This window comes from Myotis yumanensis, unplaced genomic scaffold, assembly GCF_028538775.1.
Source record: "Myotis yumanensis isolate MYYU_CA2020_CCGP unplaced genomic scaffold, mMyoYum1.0.hap1 SCAF_4, whole genome shotgun sequence".
Lineage (NCBI taxonomy): Eukaryota > Metazoa > Chordata > Mammalia > Chiroptera > Vespertilionidae > Myotis > Myotis yumanensis.
Window position 1 is genome coordinate 19,343,794 of NW_027223755.1, and position 19,370 is coordinate 19,363,163.

General features: G+C 38.9%; 1 protein-coding gene across 3 annotated transcripts in view; it reads right to left on the bottom strand.

Annotated features, from left to right (window-relative positions):
- Positions 1-19,370, bottom strand: part of CDH12 (cadherin 12) — a 718,639-nt gene that overhangs the window by 170,470 nt on the left and 528,799 nt on the right. For all 3 annotated transcript variants that reach the window (XM_070411429.1, XM_070411431.1, XM_070411430.1), the window contains one exon: positions 12,425-12,841. In XM_070411429.1, coding sequence (XP_070267530.1) covers positions 12,425-12,655 — 231 coding nt within the window. In that variant the 5' untranslated portion in view covers positions 12,656-12,841. The remainder of the gene's footprint in view (positions 1-12,424; positions 12,842-19,370) is intronic.

Sequence of the window (19,370 nt, forward strand, 5' to 3'; positions counted from 1 at the left end):
TTTTTGTTTTGTTTGTTTGTTTGTTTGTTTGTTTGTTTTTTGTATCAGGAGGAACAGCCCTGGCCCCAGAAAATCAGCAGAGACGTGCACTTCAAGGCCAGGTTGCACTGGGACAATGACATTGCTGTGCTCTGCCCTTCACTGTCTGCAGAAGCGGCTGCAAGGGAAAGGTGCAAGCCTCGCGGGAAAGGACCGGACACCCTGCCCAAATGGCACATGGGATGCGTTTTCTAATCATCTCAAAAGAGCAAGTAAGAGTGACTGGATTTTGAAGCTCCACATTATCGAAGCCTAGGACTTAATGGGGAGCAATTTGAATCCTATATTTTTCCTCTTGACAACATCCACTCTTCCTTCCTATATAAGCTTCTGCTTTAGTCATCCCCAAATTCGCATGGTCCCTGCTCTTATGCATTTACTTATATTCTATTTGTTCTTCTGAACTCTCACCCAGGAAGCTTAGTATATTGAGAGTGTTCATAATTATTTTTCTGAAAGTGATAATTTCACTTCGTTGAACTGGAATATTCCCCTATTTAGTTAATTATTAACTTAATGACTGCTCTGATTAAAAAAACTACTTAGTGATATGTACTCATAGCCATTAATGAAGGCATCACTTTTGAAATATGAATGTGGCTATACTTCAGAACTGATTGAATAATAAATATTCAATAATTATTCTAAAGTATCTTCAGAACCCTATATGATAACTAAAGTTTGGTACTTAATCAAAGACTGCATGTGACAGAAAAAATCTAATCAGTGGAGGCAAAAACTAGAAATATACTTGACAAATTAATTAATAAGCCCATGTTTACACATATTAATAAAAATATACCCCAATGAACACTAGCATTCTAAAATATGAAATCTATATTTCTTTCATGAAATGCACACTTTTCAATTTTACATAAATTGCAAAGTTTATGTGTAATTGTTTATTGTAATAAAGATAAAGGAGGCAGGCATCATACATAATAAATGTTTAAATCAACCAAGAAAAGAAAATTGGGGTATTTTAAATGTGTTTAAATTATTTTTCTTCACTATGTATATTAACATTTATTTTATACTTAGTGTGCTATAAGACTCTGGTCTTGATTTTGTTCATTTGTTCACATGAATATATTTTGTTTAACCCAACTTCCCCGATACAGTGTAAACCCTGAATAAACTTGTTTCATCCTTGCTTTATGATAGGCATCACTGCACTCTCAACAAAGTGAATTTAATGAATTATAGTAATGATATTCCTACTTATTGTGACTATGTGTTCAAGATCATATGATACTGTTGTTCTGGTTATATGGATGTACTCAGATAAGGGAGCCAGAGATTGGGACATGGGCATGCTGGGAGATTCTTGGCAATCTCAGGGTAACTGTGGAAATGGGAATCTGTGTCTTAATCCATAGAATATGATAGATTCCATATATATATTTAATCTTTTCTGAAGGACTGAGATGCCCATTATGATGAAGCTTAAGAGAAAAAGAAAGAGAGAGAGAGAGAGAGAGAGAGAGAGAGAGAGAGAGAGAGAAAGGGGTCATGATTTGTCCACTGGCAAAGCAAGTCAGTTAATTGACAGAAGAAAGTAAATTATTTCTAACTTTACTAAGTCACTACATTATATGATGTTGCTTTCATAAGTCAACACATGACATAGCATTGGGAGACAATTTTCCATCCCCCCTTATGTTCCTGAAGGTCTTACACAGAAAGCAGTAAATGTCTTTAAAAAAAAAAACAAAAAAAAACTATGTATACTTTTAAGAATGTTTTTACATATAGCAAAGCACTTTGAAAAGTTGAGATAGTGTCTTCATCCAAGGCAAAGGTAGACATACTTACTACCCAGTGAACCAGAGGTAATGTCTCCTTTCTCACCCAAGGGCAGGAATTATCGGAGTTCCTCTGCCATAACGCAGCCCACTGCATGGGCAGCATCTACCTGGGCCCATCCTTTTCACCCTTATGGTGTGTGGAAACTGACTCAATTACACTGGTGCTCGTGCTGCTTATTTTACTGTGAGGGACAGCATCCCATTTCTCTGACCCAGGTATCTCATGTCTTCTTCCAGCACTCATGAAACTGAAAGACTAACAGTTCTCGATAGTTGACATAAGACAACATAAAAAAGCAATGGCATTCTTTAATAATGAGTGTGAGTATACATTGAGAGTCTTCTCTAAAGTGGTTACACTGATATATGTTATATAGGAAATGTCCTTTAGGCCATTTCTATGGGAAGTTTCAGGAGTAGAAAATGATTGCTTTCATACTAGTAATCTCATGTATTAGTCATATTGATTAACTATCAGTAGCAATAGAATATGTGGTACTTCATGAACAATGAAATACATACAGATGGTGCCTTCCATGACAGTTGTTTCACTTTTTCTCAGAGTCAAGAATGAGGACTGTTTCTTACAAAATGTACCAAAAGAACCCACTCATATTTCAAGTGTAAGTTTGAGTCAGATAACCGTGTATATATCCAGAAAGTCAATGTTGCTGTAAGATATGAACATTGAATTTTTATTATTTAGGTCATTCTATATTCCCTACTTTTCTGTTACCTTTTCATACAGGTGACCTTTCCCATGGTACTTCTCTAATAATTTCATTAGGTTAAATCTCTTATCATCTGGTATAATATGCAGGTCATAGATTTTTGTCAATGTTAGCCTTTATACAGCAACATTTCCAAGGAATCTAACTAATTCATAGAAAAGATTTCAGCAACACATGCACACACACACACACACACACACACACACACACACACACTGAACTGCAATGTGAGGTTTGTGACATATGTGCTTAAAATATTTCTGGTGAATATACAACCTGGATATGTGATATCACACTATATCATTAGTGTGTATTAGCATACTTGTGCTTCAGCACTTTTGTGTAGATAATTATTATAATACTTGGGATTTAAATCAAAGCCTCCTTACTCGTTATTCAACTGTTAAGTAACTATAGTCAAGCAAAATTAATAAATAATACCAAAATATTTTAGAAGAAAAAAGATTGAAATATATTAGATGTAGGGTAGAAAAACAGCAGGAGGAGGAAGAGGAGAAAAGAAGAAGGAGAAAAAGAAAAATAGTGCTCAAATATTTTAAATTATTTTTTTAATATTATTGATTTCAGAGAGAAAGGCAGAGGAGAGAGAGAAAAACATTAATGATGAGAGAGAATCATTGATCAGCTGCTTTCTGCACACTCCCTACTGGGGAATGAGCCTGAAACCCGGGCATGTTCCCTTGATGGGAATCGAATTTGGGACCCTTCAGTCTGCAGGCCGATGCTCTACCCACTGAGCCAAACCAGCCAGGGCGAGTGCTCAAATCATGCTGGCCATGTTATGTTTGAAATGCTGGCTTCAGTAATTCATATACTGACTTAAAGATAGTTAAATTTTATTCAAGGCCCTGCCAAGTCAATTAAAGTAAACACATTAAAGCTTTATGGCATAGCTATTATAAAGTAAGCATGCCAAAAGCAGAAAATAAATTGTAAAGGAGAGAGAACTAGAATACAGTGGGCATTGACGATTTGAAAAGTACTATCTTGTATTATTTAGTTGTTCAAGTTCCATTTCAAGCAATTTTCCTTTTATACATATTGCTATCTAGTCATATCAAAGATGATTATTTCAAAGACACCCTGATGTTTGAGAGAAACTATAAAACTCAGGGATATGTTTAAGAACCAAGGTGTGCATTAAAATATCAGGCTTATCTAATGGTTTCTTCTGATGTTTTGCTGCAGAAAGAGCAGGTAGCTAAAGAAGCTTTGATCAGCAGCCAGGTCAATACATTTGGCATTGGAAGGATTAGAAGACCTTGATATAGGGCACTTGAATATACTGCAAAGGTACTCAGATATGTAAGTGAGGCAGGAGTCAAGAGGATGTGTAAAGTTTTAAATCTGTATGAAGACTGAGTTGGTATAATGAACCTTGAATATCAAATGAACAGGAATTACTCTGATATTGAATGTTCACACTGTAGGAATAAATTGAACATGAAAACTACATTATGAGCTTTTCTTAAAGCTACGTGACTCACCAAATAGATGGATATATAGATAGATAGACAATAGTTGAGCCATGAAAATACCTCTAAATGTGTCAGTTTAACTTTATAACATAATTTGCATTTTTATTGGGTGCAATGGGTTATATAGGAGTCAGATTTTTGCCCTAATAGTGTGTTAGTTTAGGAGACATTTCAGATAGACAAATTATTTTTGTATTGCAATTAGAGCTATTTTAATAAGCTATCATACTATCTTTATTTTTCCTTTTCTCTCTTATTCTTTTTACTAATCCAAAACCAAATTCTTCATATAATTATTAAAAAAAATATTTCCACTGCTTTGACTTTCATATATAAAAGCATATATTTTTGCTGCTGAATCTCTGTGGAAACTTAGTATTTGTAGTTCCACCCTGGTTTGTCGTAGACTTCCCCTTTTTTGTATCCTTCTCTCTATTCCATCACACTGGCCCCATAATTCTGCAATAATGAATTAATACAATCATCTACTCCTTTTTCTTCTGTCTTAGACTCTTTATGGTAAAGAAAAGAACTGACGCATTGCTGTTAATTCCACCACCTGAAAAATCTTTAAAAAGTAATTTTTCTTAAATCCTAAGAATCAACCATCACTTATTCCTTCCACAAATTGGCCATCTCATCTTCATCAGCACCTGACTGGGTCTATTATTTCTGTGAAAGTTAATTGTATGTGTTAATTTAGCCCGGTCAAGGTGCCCAGATAAACGTTATTCTGGATGTCACTGTGAAAGTGTTCTTTTTTTAAAAAAAAAAAAAAAAGAAATTAACATTTAAATTGGTGGACTTTGAGTAAAACAGATTACCCAGCACAAGGGAGGTGGCCTCACCCAATTAGCTGAAAACCTTAATAAAACAATTATGGGCCTCTCCCAACCAATAAGGAAGCTACCAGCAGAAGACCTTTCAGTTCAAACTACAGCTCTTTCTGGGACCCTGCCTGTCTTCCTATCCTGAAGATATTGGACTTTCATGTCCACAATAACATGAGACAACTATACTTAAAATGAATAAATATATAAATATAAAATTACAGGTATATCCTATTTATTTTGATTTTCTGGTGAACCCCAACTGATAAAAATTTTGGTACTAGGAATGGTTATAGAGACACAAAATCTTATGAATGAGTTTTCTTAATTGATTCTGTGGTTTCTGCAACTGACTCTCTAATCTAATTAGGCTCAAATGTACTAATGACTCTGTTTCCAGTAGTTAAAAAGTGCCCATCAGCAGATGAGTGGATTAAAAACTGTGGTACATCTACACAATGGAATACTACACTACTATAAAAAAGAAGAGACTTTTACCATTTGCAACAGCATGGATGGAACTGGAGAGCATTACGCTAAGTGAAATAAGCCAGCCGGAGAAAGATAAATATCACATGATCTCACTTATATGTGGGGTATAATGATCAACAAAAACTGATGAAAAAAAAAATGGATCCAGAGAAGAGGTGGCACTGAGCAGACTGTCCAACCTCGGGGAGAAGGCAGGGGAGGGAGGATTAGAGATCAGCCAAAGGACTTGTATGCATGCATTTTAGCATGACCAATGGACACAGACACTAGGGCAGTGGAGGCTTGTCCTCAAGGGTGGGAGTGGTGGGGGAGGGGTGTTAATCCGGGGAAAAAAAGGAGACATTTAATACTTTCAACAATAAAAGTTCTTGGATTTTCTTAAAAACAAACAAACAAACAAAACAAAACAAAACAAAACAAACCCAACAATGCTGGTAGCCCGCAGTGTGGTCAAGCAACAGAGACATACAAAATGTCACAATTGCATACTCCTAATTAAACACTTATAAGAGTTAAGAATCTGGGTGATCATTTATATCAGTGGTTCCCAAACTTATTTGGCCTACCGCCCCCTTTCCAGAAAAAATATTACTCAGTGCCCCCTGGAAATTAAATTTTTTTTAAAAATTTTAATAGCAATTAAACAGAAAGATATATGTATTAATGTTTCTACCTTTTTCGTAAAATATAGTAATGTGTAAATTAGAAATATTGAAGTTTGAAATTATGAAACTATTTATTGAACTCAGAATAGAAAGATAATACAAAAAAAGTTAAAACAAATGCACCTGTGGCCATCACCGCCCCCCCTGGAACGCTGCAGCGCCCACCAGGGGGCGGTAGCGCCCACTTTGGGAATCACTGATTTATATGATTGATACGTTTTTGTCAAACTCATGATTATAATCATATGGCTGGTAGTGCCTAGTGTCCCTACATGCCTTAGTTTGTTTGAGCTGCTATAACAAAATACAATAGAGCCAGTCCTATATATAAACAACAGAAATTTACTTTTCACTGTTCTGGAAGCTGACAGTCTAAGACCAGAGTGTCCGAATGATCTGATATTGGCCGTCTTTAGAATTGCAGGTTCTGGCTGTGTCTTCACAAGGTAGGAGGAGCTGGGGAACTCAGTGTGTCTGGTTTATAAAGGCACTAGTACCATTCATGAGGACCCGATCTTGTGTACCTCTTAAAGGCCCTGCTTCCTAAGATCCCTACCTTACGCATTAGAATTTCTACAAATAAATTTGGGGAGACACAACTTTCAGACCATAGCACTGGACAAAGTGTGAAAAGAACCACATATACTCAGGGATTTGAATTCCCAATTCAAGTGCCACAAAATAACCTGACAACCTCTATGCCACAGAACTGAGATTGCTGAAAACAAGCAGAGCATCTCATCCTGTGAGTCACTGAATTAACAATGCAAATTGTCTACTTTTAAAGTGAATGCATTGATGGTGAAGGAATGGCGTCCTGCAAGTTGGAATGCAGATGTATGGGAAGACCATGATGAAGATGGGGGCATTGAAATCATAAATCCTGACGAGTCTTATTGGCCAACAAAGCTGCCTCTCCATCAGTATCTGAGGAAATTATCCCTGAATGCCTCAGGGCCTCCCTTGAGTCAACAGTCATAGAAGACTCTACTGGTTCATCATGAATCCATCCTTACCCGTCCTCTTTACTCTAGATCTATAAATGCACTCAAGTCTCAGGAGTCCCTGAAAGGTGACTACAAAGTGTAACCCACAAGGAAATGCATCACACACCAAAATAATGACTTGCTTTTTCTAATGAATACAGAGAGAAATCCAAAATACACATGTGAGAATAGATATCAAAAGTGTGAGCTCGCCCTAACTGGTCTGGCTCAGTGGAGAGAGTGTTGGTCTGTGGACTGAAGGGTCCCAGGTTCGATTTTGGTCAAGGGCATGTACCTTGGTTGTGGGCACATTTCCAGTAGGGGGTGTGCAGGAGGCAGCTGATTAATGTTCTCTCTCATCGATGTTTCTAACTCTCTATTCCTCTCCCTTTCTCTCTGTAAAAAATCAATAAAATATATATTTTTTAAAAAGTGTGAGCTATTGAATGGAGAAACATAAAGTTGGATCAGATTGGACTTATTGATGTGGGCCAATGAAGCAAATATCCCGCATCTAATGTTGCATTTAATTCTGTAGTTAATACTGCAGCTTCAGGGTTAGGAAGTGATTCAACAGTATGTTTGGCTGAAACATGGAGCAAAAGGTTGCCCACAGTGAATAAATTTGAAATTCCAGACCTGCCTTGGCTTATTGCAGAGGAAGGAATTGCAAAGCTTAGGGAAATTGGAACACTAACAAATTTGTCATTTAAGACCTACTCACGCACTCTGGAGGTGCCAGAGGACACATCTTTCACCATGACCTGGAGAAGCAAGCTTGAAAGGGGAGCTCCTACATCTTTGAAGTGCTCCATGATGGCTTTTCTCTGCAGGCCAGGACCAGCGAGAACTGCTCCCATGGAATTGGGAAATCTACATGCAATCGTAATAATTGGATCCTGAGGTGACAGGGATGGGGTGGCAGCATTCAATGGTCAAAGGCAAAGTGGGGATGGCTGCTATAATGGACAGCAGAGATAAAGCAGCTTTCTGAATACTGGGACACGCTGAGACCTATGGTACTGGCATTGTTCCTAGAAGTGAAATTGATAGGAAGACTATGAAATGCTTACTTGATCTGTATCAGCAAAAAAGTTCTAGTAAACACAAGTTTAACCCGAATCATAAAAACAGAGAGTTACAGCCCCGCAATCAATTCCCAGACTCAAGTTATAGACCCAGAATCCCTTGAATGGAAAAAGGCCTGATCTCCTTGAGGAAGGGACTCATTACACTATAAATTATAAAAAAATGTTACAGTTAATCTTTCTTCCAGCTTTCCCAGGAAGATTTTACTAGGGTTACTGTGCATGGGGGAAATGAAAAACATCAGACCCTTAAGGAACTACTGGGCACTGGCTCTAAACTGACACTAAATCCAGAAGATGTCAAAGTCACTGTTGGTCCACCAGTCAGAGTAGGGGCTGAAGGAGGCTAGGCTTCCGTGGATTTTAGCTCTGGTACATCTCTCAGTGGGCCCAACATATCCGCAAATCTGAACTATAATTGTTTTCCCAGCTCTGGAATACATAGTTGGAATACATTGGAACAAATATACTCCATAATTGTGTGTATATGCTTCTATGTCTATACACACATATATGTATAATATATATAGTTCATAATTAGAATAGCTACACTAAGTTTATCTGTAATGATTCCTTGAGTCTCCAGCCTACCAGCCTACTCTGCAGATTTTGGACTTGCATCTACACAGTCATATGTGACAAATTCCTTAAATAACTCTCTCTCTCTCAAGGACTCTCCATTTCTCTCTCTCTCCTCTCTCTCTCTCTCTCTCTCTTTCTCTCTCTCTCTACACACACACACACACACACACACACACACACACACACACTATTGGTTTGTTTCTCTGGAAAACACCATCTAATAGAGTATCTGTCACATCACACCTGGCATATCATAGATCAATCTCTTTCATTTACACTTTTAAAACGTATTCACTGTTCCCATCACTTTCTCCCTCCTTTGAGCTCTAGGGAAAACCATGAAAGTCAATTTGATGAAGGTCACCTCTGGCTCACTAACTGCCCAAACCAGTACAGGCTTTTCAGTCGTTATTTAATTTAACTTGTGGAGTTTGACATTATTTGTCATTTCTTATTCTTAAAGCTTTCTTTTAATTTATTATCCATGAAACTATCTAATTCTTCTTTGTCTGCTTTGCAGCTGAAAATCAGAGTTCTCACATATTCTCTTTAATTTTTTCTAGGGTATGTTATCCATTTATGCGATTTTGACTTCCATCTATACACCTATTATTCCTATATCTCTATGTCTACTGCCACAGTTTGGTCTTCTTGAAAGGATGTCAACATTAACATTTCTTCCCTGTAAACATAACAATTGCTGAGGCTAATGTCCACTAAGCTGCTCAGAACCCTCCCACCCCCATAACTTTCTACATGAATAAATTATTTTATATTTGAACCTTGGGAAATTAAATTTCCTCTCATTAAATAAAGCTCAGATGATGGGAAGTATACAAAGTAATGTTTTCCATAGATGCTCTAATTGCAAAGAATCAAAGCGAAATTTGAGGCTCAATTATAGTACTTTGGCTGATTATTGTGCTTAGTTTTTTTGCACTTGCTTTTTCCTTTAGCTCTGTATACTATATTATTTATAATACTGTACTTTTCTACAAACTGTCTCAAAGCCTTTCTAGAAAGAGCAAGAGCATAAATATATTTATATATGTTTACACACATATAATGGCTTAAATCGGTCCCCATGCTATCATATTACTATTCCCACATCTAGAATCATTAAGACAGAGTTAATTAAACTTTAACCATTTTCCATGTGGAAAGAAGATTTTGGCAACTGTTGTTTCATTTACATTAGAAACTCACAATGCCTCAGAACCCTGGGTTCATATTACAACTTACAGATGTGGGGCCATCTGCCTGTGAAAATGTCTTAATTTAATAATAGGCTCAAAGTCATACCTCTTTCTTTTTAATCTATTTATAAATACTAACTAATCTTGTAAATGAGTTGGATGAGTTCCATTCTATCATAGCAATTACAAAGGTAGAATTCTGGAATACCAAACAAAACTTGCATAAGCAACTCCTAGCTCCATTTTACTTATGTCCATTAGGAGGTGAAATGCTACTCTATTTAGGACAGACTAGAAGTCGTTTCATTAATTTTTCAACAGAATGTCCATTTTCTCACCTCAAAATTGAGCATCTAAAGGCTACTGAACTGCTTTAATCCAAACCAGAGCTTCCCTTTTCATCAGACCTGCACCAGGAACCTCTGATCCCTGTCTATCTTCTGTCATCAGCACAGTTGGGATAACTGACACCCATGAGGCCGTTGTAGAGCTGTGCTACCCTTTCATTTGTCTTGGATTTCAAAACGCAACCCTTAGATTAAATTAACAAGTTTACTAGCACAATATGAACCTATCTCACCCTAAAAATGTTTTAGTGATTATTATATTCCACGATGATTGTAGGGAGAAAGAGTATAAGTAGAAACAATGTGCAGTAGCACCAGGGGACTTCCATGTTTTGGAGTACTTTTCTCAAGGTTTTCTAAGACTGTTCTGTGCCCAAGTTTACCTGTGGACAGTGATGCCATCGGGGAGTGGTGCCGAGGGCTGGCCAGGACTTACTTGGGCCTCGGTGTCCATTTCTCCCATCAGTGTCCGTTAAGGCTCTCTCTGACTTCCTGCTCAATTTCGGAGGTCACCAGATATCCTGTGGAGCACCAGGACTGGCCCAGGAGTTGTCCTAAGGCAGCGGTTCTCAACCTGCGGGTTGTGACCCCTTTGGGGGTCGAACGACCCTTTCACAGGGCTCGCCTAAGACGATTGGAAAACACATATATAATTACATATTGTTTTTGTGATTAATCACTATGCTTTAATTATGTTCAATTTGTAACGATGAAATTGGGGTCACCACAACTGTATTAAAGGGTCGCGGCATTAGGAAGGTTGAGAACCACTGTCCTAGGGTCACATGCCCAGGCCTTGATTCCTAGTAGGTGGGAATCCTGTCAAGGACATTGCTCCTGCTTAATGGCCCTGAAGATTTTTGGCAAGATTATAAGAAACTGAATTGCCAGCATGGTACTCAAAGACTGATTTGATGTGAGTAGATTTTATATGTACAGAGGTGTCCCACAGGAAATACTTGTCTGGGAGCTCATATGCCTCGGGCAGCCTTGGCTGTGTCTTCATTGCTAACAAAGGTTTCTATTTAAGGACTTTCTGTACCACCTTATTCAATATTCTTTGAATACCTTTCCAAAAAATTTCTAGAAATGTACTGCAAAATATTAAGATCTTGAATAGATTTTCTTCTTTGACCTGACATTGAAATCATAAGACTCATTATGTTTATCATTAGTTTAGGATTCCAGAAAGTTCAGAGGACTTTAATGTTCAAGAGACATGCTCTCATGCTCTCCTATAAATCAACTACTAATACCCCTCTTACTATGGCTTCCCTTTACTGTCCTTGGACTTGCTTTAAACTCTCTTTATGCATATCTATTTTTTTCTTTTGTTCAGACCATGGCAAAATCTTTTAGAAAATTTAAAATCAGAATAAAATAAAATATTTACTGTTCCAGAAAAAAAAGTTTTCTAGTGCCATTGATAAGTTCTATCTATTCTAGACATAGGTAAAAATATTTTATATAAGGAAAATAACAGTAAAGCTTAAATGTGCTGAAACAGACAATTTCCATCAACTATTTTGTGGTGAAAAAAATGCCCATAAACTTCTAATATGACTAGAAAATTGTGTGCTGTGCTGAAGATCAATGTGTACGTATTTGGGTTCCAACATTTTTTTCACCTGACCGTAAATAGCTTCACAAATAGCTTGCAAAGCATATAATAAAGAAATTATTTATAAAGCATAAGCAAGCCAAGTCAAATACTTCAGAACCACAATTCTAATTTTTAAGGTGAAGAGGAAGAAAGATGTCTTGGTCATTCAAGGATACCAACAGCAGTTTCGAATATTTATACCTGGTGATTTTTTTCCTTTTTTCTTTCAGAGGTAAACAATTTCAGAATGTCTATGATGTGCTATAATAGCACTTTCTTAAAGACTTTTATATATTTCAACTTTATGTTTAGCAAAGAATGTAAAAAAAGAAAAAAATATATTAACCAGGGATAATCAAAGTAAAGATAGATTAAATTATATTCCCAAAAGCTTACCCGGGTCACTGAGTCAGGAAGAAAAAAACAGGTTTCTTGAATTTCATTTCCAGTGTTCAAGTCACTGGTTTGTTCCAACTCCTGCGCCAAACATCCACACACAATACACAACGCATAAGACCCCTTGCTATCAAGGGGTTGTCAAAAGAAACAGGCCATTACCTTTCCCACGTACTGAGGTTCGGAGCCCATGTATTCTTCCAGCACAAAGAACTGATTCCATACCCAGCCACGTTTAACTCGTTGGAAATGCAGCTGCCGCCCTGGCAGGTGGATAACATTCTCTCTTGGCTCCGTGGCTAAAGTTTGCTGTAGCTGTGGTGGAAGCGGTGTTAGGAGACCTCCATCAAACAGGACCCAGAGAAGCAGGGATAGGCAGTTCCTTGTAAGCATTGGCAAAGGCGTTCCTACAGCAGGGTAGTCAAAACTCCAGCACTTAATGTGGAATTGTGGAATCCAGGTTTGAGGTGTCTGTGGCCTCCCCCTCTTAGCTTTCTGTTTTATTGCAGAAATGATAATGCAGGCATTAATCCTTTTGATGAAACGGCTTCAGCAGTATTATATTCCATCTAAAGGGACCTATAAAACAGATTAACAGAGATATATTAAATTGCTAGAATCGCATGATAGTCATCAAAACTCTCATTATATCTGGCAGCATTTGAAGAAACAGAGAGGTCTTTTAAAAAATAGATTGATAAATGGTCATTGCTATTCAACCTGTTAATTTTGTGAGACTAAGCTTTTTACAGACTGGAAAAGTATTAGTTACAATGGAGCAAAAGGTGTATCATGAACAGAAGCAATATTTTGTTTAATTCAATAATCATCTTAAAGATACAACAGGGATCACTGTTTTTAAAGGGAACCAAGGGTAAGGTTTTGCAACCTCAGCACTGTGGACATTTTGGGGTGGATGATTCTTTGCTGCTGGGAGCTACCTTGTCCATTTTATGATTTTTTTGAAGCATCTCATTTCCTCTGGTCAACAGATAACAAAGTAGCATCCTCCCCACACCCTGTGTGACACACAAAACTATCTACAGACACTATCAAATACCCCCTGGGAAGAACAAAACGGGCCAAGATTGAGAACCACAGATTTTCAGAATAAGAGACAAAGCAGACAATTTTTAAAAAGCAAAAAGTTCCCTAGTAGATAGTACAAAGAATAAGACCATTCAGGAAAACAAACAAACCAAAACAAGATAAATTACGAAATGTAACAGTAAATGATCGTAATAAAATATAAACTATTACTAAACTGTCAGATGGCTTTACAAGCTTTAAGTTTCTTAAAAAAATTCTCTCTAGCCTTGAATACCAGAAACCCTAGCTATGTGGGAATTATTTTGTAGAGTTTGTCCAGCTCAGAGCAATTTTGGCTCCCTACCAGATGGACAACCTCTACTCTGCATGTAGGTAAAATGAGCTTTAAATCTCTCTTTACAGCAAAAATTTCCCCCCATTTATTTATTTAAGGTTTACTGAGTATCTACAATATACTAGGTCAGTGATGGCGAACCTATGACACTCGTGTCAGAGGTGACACGCAAACTCATTTTTTTGGTTGATTTTTCTTTGTTAAATGGCATTTAAATATATAAAATAAATATCAAAAATGTAAGTCTTTGTTTTACTATGGTTGTAAATATCAAAAAATTTCTATATGTGACACGGCACCAGAGTTAAGTTAGGGTTTTTCAAAATGCTGACACGCCGAGCTCAAAAGGTTCGCCATCACTGTACTAGGTCATTTGTTATACAGTAGAGAAGAAAACGGAGATAATTCTTGCCTCTCTTAAATCAAGAAACAACAAACAAATTAATGGTTACCAAATTAACAAAATTGGGTAAATGTACCAATGCTGTAAAAATAGGCAAGCAGAATATCCTGATGGCAAAACTTAAGTTAGCAAATTCAATTTGGTAAAAGCCTGTGATATGTGACAATTGTACTAACAGCTTCAGGAATAGGGGCATCCCTGTATTTTGCAAGCAAGCCGGAAAGACATGGCTTGATTCAGGGTGGATTTATAATTGGCATTAGAGGCACAGTGTCCACAGCTTATGAGGTTTTCAAGAGCCAGAAATGTTGGAGGCCGGAAATTACATATAATACTTCCAAAATAAGAGAACTAAAATCAAAATCAATGCCTGTTTAATTAAATGTTTATAAAGAATGGCATTTTGTCCACCTGTCAATTCAGTTCAATACTTATTCAGTTACATGTAATATAATAAAAAGTACAATGCGCTCTTCACAATTATTGAAATATCAACATTTAATGTGGAAGCAATTCCCCATGCTTGAGATAAGATGTGAGATGAAGTGTTTTACTCTAAAAGCATTCTATAAGGACACTCCAAAATAGGGTATGACATTTTTTAATAATCTGAATGGATGAGACTTTTAGACAGAAACATAAATAGTATATATTTTATTGCATCTTTTCATTCTGGAACATTAATGTTCATAAAAAGTTAACTTCAACCTATATTGTCCAATATGGTAACCACTACCCATATGTGGCTATTTGGTTGAAATTCGGCAATTTGATATTGCGACGTGCTCTGCTTTTAAACTGTATACCAAAATTCAAAGACAGTACGACAACTAAGAATTTAAAATAGCTCATTATTCATTTCTATATTTATTATTGTTGACACACTAATATTATCTTAAATAAATATAAACTGTGATATCAATTTTATCTCTTTTTACTTTTTAATGTGTTTACTAGAAAATTAAAATTGTATTTGCAGCTCACATTTGTGGTTTGCATTATTTCCCGTTGGACAGCACGGATTGAAACAATAGAGTTGAAATTGCAGGCTGTGATTTCTACTTAAGTCATTTATTCTTAGCATTCAAAATGAAATTTCAAACGTGAACTGTATCATGCCTGTGTAACGATATATTTAAGAGGTTAGAGAATGTTTGCAACTGTTTTCAATAAGCCTGTGTAAGTCCAGTGCTCACATTTCCCTCCTCTGTTTTCAAGTTTAAATTGCTAACAAGGACATCCAATATGTTTTAACTAGAGGCCCAGTGCACAAAAATTTGTGCACTGGCCGGGGCGGGGGTGTCCCTCAGCCCCACCTGTGCCCTCTCACAGTCTGGGACCCCTCGGGAGATAATGACCTGCTGGCTTAGGCCCGCTCCCAGGTGGCAGAGGGCAGGCCCAATCCCTAGATACAGCCCCTGGTCAGGCTCAGAGCAGGGCCAATTGCGGGGGTTGGGGCTCCGTACCCTGTCATGCACAGAGCAGGGCCGATCAGGGGGTTGGGGAGCTCCCCCTTGTCACGCACAGAGCAGGGCCAATCGGGGGGTTGGGGCGCCTTCCCCTGTCAGGAACAGAGCAGGGCGGATAGGGAGATTGTGGCCCCGCCCCCTGTCACACATAGAGCCGCAGGGCGATCAGGGTGTCTGGGCGCAGCCCCTTGTCACGCTGATCCCGGTGCCGGGAGGCCTCGCAACTCCGCTGATTCCGGTGCCAGGAGGCCTCGCGGCTCCGCTGATCCTGGGTTCAGGAGGATTTGCGGATCCGCTGATCCCGGTGCTGGGAGGCATGTTATCCTTTTACTATATAGGATAGAGGCCTGGTGCACGGGTGGGGGCTGGCTGGTTTGCCCTGAAGGGTGTCCCGGATCAGGATGGGGGTCCCGCTTGGGTGCCTGGCCAGCCTGGGTGAGGGGATGATGGCTGTTTGCAGCTGGTCACACCCCCTTCAGGGTTGGGGTCCCCACTGGGGTGCCTGGCCAGACTGGGTGAGGGGCTGAGGGCCGTTTTCAGTCTGGTGGGTGACTGAAGCTCCCAACCTCTCCTTTTTTCTTTTTTTTTTATTCTGGGATTTATTTACCTTCTATAGCTGTCACTGGAGCTGAGAGCCGGCTTTAGCTGTGCGGCTGACTCCAGCTTGAGGCCTCAGCTGCTGAAAGCAGGTTTCTGGAGTTTTGTTTAGCTTCTATATTTATAACAATGTTTCTTAGAGAGCAAGCTCAGAGGCCGGCAAGGCAGGTGGGGAACCTTGGCTTCCTCTGTCACTGGAGCAAGCAAGCCTCCTGTTCACTTCAGCTGCCTGGTAGCCGGCCACCATCTTGGTTGGCAGTTAATTTGCATATCGCCCTGATTAGCCAATGGGAAGGGTAGCGAAGTTACGGCTAATTACCATGTTTCTCTTTTATTAGATAAGATTTCTTGAATGTTCAGCGTCTTCTATGATTCTTCCTATACTTATGCAATCCTCGCTCAGGTGTGCTCAGACACATGGGAAGCTAAACACTGATAGAGAAGATGAAGGGTAAGACCTCTACCTTCCAAAACCTAGTCTAGTACATGGAGCACATTAGATTGTATTTCTACCTTTCTATTCCATAAAAATTTTCTCCTCCACTTTTTAGAAGGTGTGAAGTATCAAATTTTAAAGAGCAAGAACACCTAAGGTTATTCCCCTAAATAGGAGTCTTTTTATGTTATAGTAGAGATTTTTGATGTTGGACATCTGGCTATTTTCATCATCACTGTAACCACTTTGATTCCAGCTGCCCTTTCCCTTTTGGAGACAAAGGTGTCTAAAATCTGAGTTTAATTCCCTACTAGAGCAATCTTCTAGAAATCCTAAACTACCCATGGCATTTCCCAACTGTTATGCTAGAAAGTGTGTCTGCAATGTGAGGGGACTGACTTACAAATGATTGATAAGTAGACAAGAATCTATAATAATAAATGCATAATATGCTAATTAGACCAGACATTTTCCAGGACATCCTTCTGAACAACCTTCTGGATGAAGCCAGGGCTGCGAGGGAAGCCTGGGTCCTGGGTGCCTGCCAGCAGCTGGAAGCCTGGGTCCCAGGTGCCAGAGGGAAGCTGGTTCCAGCAGCCGGGGGAAGGCAGGCCTACTCTTGCACGAATTTCATGCATCGGGCCTGTAGTTTGAATATAACATAGAAAGTATGTTGTTTTCTAAGCTAATTTCCCAGTACATTAAATATTTACATCATGAAAAGAGGAAGCTTCCCACAAAATATTGTAATTAAGGCTCAAGTTAACTGGAGCCATGGAGGAGTACAGCTTGGAACACGATTCCCAGTTCCCTCACACACACATTCTGCTCTCTCCCTTTGGCTCTTGTTGGACACACTCTACCTCGGCATGCTGTGTTCTCTACATTGTGTGTGTGTACACTTCCCTCTTCTTCTTTCTCTAAGAAGGCTGATCCTTACTTATCCCTGCCACCAAATCACTTTTACCATTTTCCTTAAAATAGAATCAAATATTTACAGAAATATTTATTAGTGCTTTATTCTTGTATGTTCAGTACCCATGCAACTGCTCTGTGAAGGAGATGTTCTCATTATACCCATTTTACAGATAAAACAGGAACAGAGCAGTTAAAGGACTTGAACATGGTCCAACCTTTAACACCTAGAGGCAGCTTTGATTTGGGGCAGTCTGCTCGAGAGCCCATCCTCTTGCATGCTGTCCTAGGCTGCCCTGTATTAACGAATGCGTAAACAGAAGAAAGCATCAAGGCTTCAAATCCTAGCAAGACAAGCAATATGAGTTTAAAGACTTGAGTTCCAATATCTGTTTCCCAAAGCTAAGTAGGTGTTTCAATACTAAGCAGCTTAATTTTTCTTAGACTCATTTAGATCTTGTGTAGAATTAGAGGATCTAATCTATCAGGTCGATATCCTCTGAAGTCAGGGTACTCAAAACTCCCAGCACTCAACTACCAGGATATAAAAAGAGACACATAATTCTAGGCAGAGGTGGAAAAACACACACCTAAAAGCAGTAAGTGACAAGGCCAGGATGTTAACAGGATTGGATGGTGGCTGCAAAGTAAGAGACTGCACAGCAACCCAGCTAATCCACCCAGCAAGGTGCTGGGCAGGCCAGGGGACCTGGCATAGGTGCTGCACACAGAGGAAGGTGAGTGGTGTCCAGCTGTGCAGGCTTCTTGCAGTTCCCTTGGACTGGGGCTGCCGGGCAGGGGTCAGTCAGGTGAGAAGGCAGCTGGCTGGTCAGACCTCCTTGACAACTCTGGATCTGGGAGTCACTTCCAGCCTTGGTACGCACAAGTCATAATAAAATGCATGAATAAAAAGATGGGCTCTAAAACAAGACAGATCTGAGGAATCATTTCGAATGAAGTCATAGCATTGTTTTATGCTCAGTACTAAAATCTGTTAAGCAGCATTTGAATTGTGGGGACACAATCAACAATGCTATGGCTGTGGAGCTATATGCGTGATAAAATAGAACACTTCATATTTCATCACAAATAGAAAGTGTGTGCGTGTGTGTTTTGTAACTCGTGTTATTGAACTAGATCCTAAAATCCCTTCCAAGACTGTAGCACTGCAGTCCCTCTGGGAACAGATGAACAGAGATTATTCCCAGCACAGGACGCTGCTCCCAGATCCCAGGCCCCAGCCAGGTTTCAGCGGGAGCTGTGAAAGGGTTGCATCACAGCAAAAGCAATGCAAGGAGACTGAGGACTCTTATTCTTAAGCGAAAGGGAAACAACTCCCCCAGGCCCGAAACACAGCCTGACTTACAAGAAAAAAGCTATAAAACCGCCAACCTGGGTCCACTTGCCCAGCACCAACGGTGTTGTTATCAGAGCAAGAATAGCAGACTTGTTCTGGGGTGTCAGCACCCCCGGGAAACATGGGAACCTTAAAGAAGACATATTTGATACCAAGACCATCACCAGGGCTGTGTTTTATTCCATACATTGGGTTTGGGATATAGTGCTTAAAAATGTATATTTGTCTATTATTCCTAAAATTTTGTAGAGGCGAGGTGGCTTTCCAAAGACTTTTCAAATCTGAGTCTCTGGAGTTAAATATTCCTTTTAGCAGAAGGGCGATTTTTTTCATATATCAAAGCAAGGGACACTTGGGTGTGAAATAGCCAGTGACAGCTTTTCTGCTAAGTGTGCCCAAAGCTAAGAGATATAAAAAGGCTGTGGTTGCTGTCGGTATTTATATAGTTTTGGATGTGTTTGCTTTTAAGAACAACTTCTGATGAAAAAAATATTATTTCATGTAAATTACACACAAGGTCTGCCTTTGTTAGATGTTTTCTTAGGCT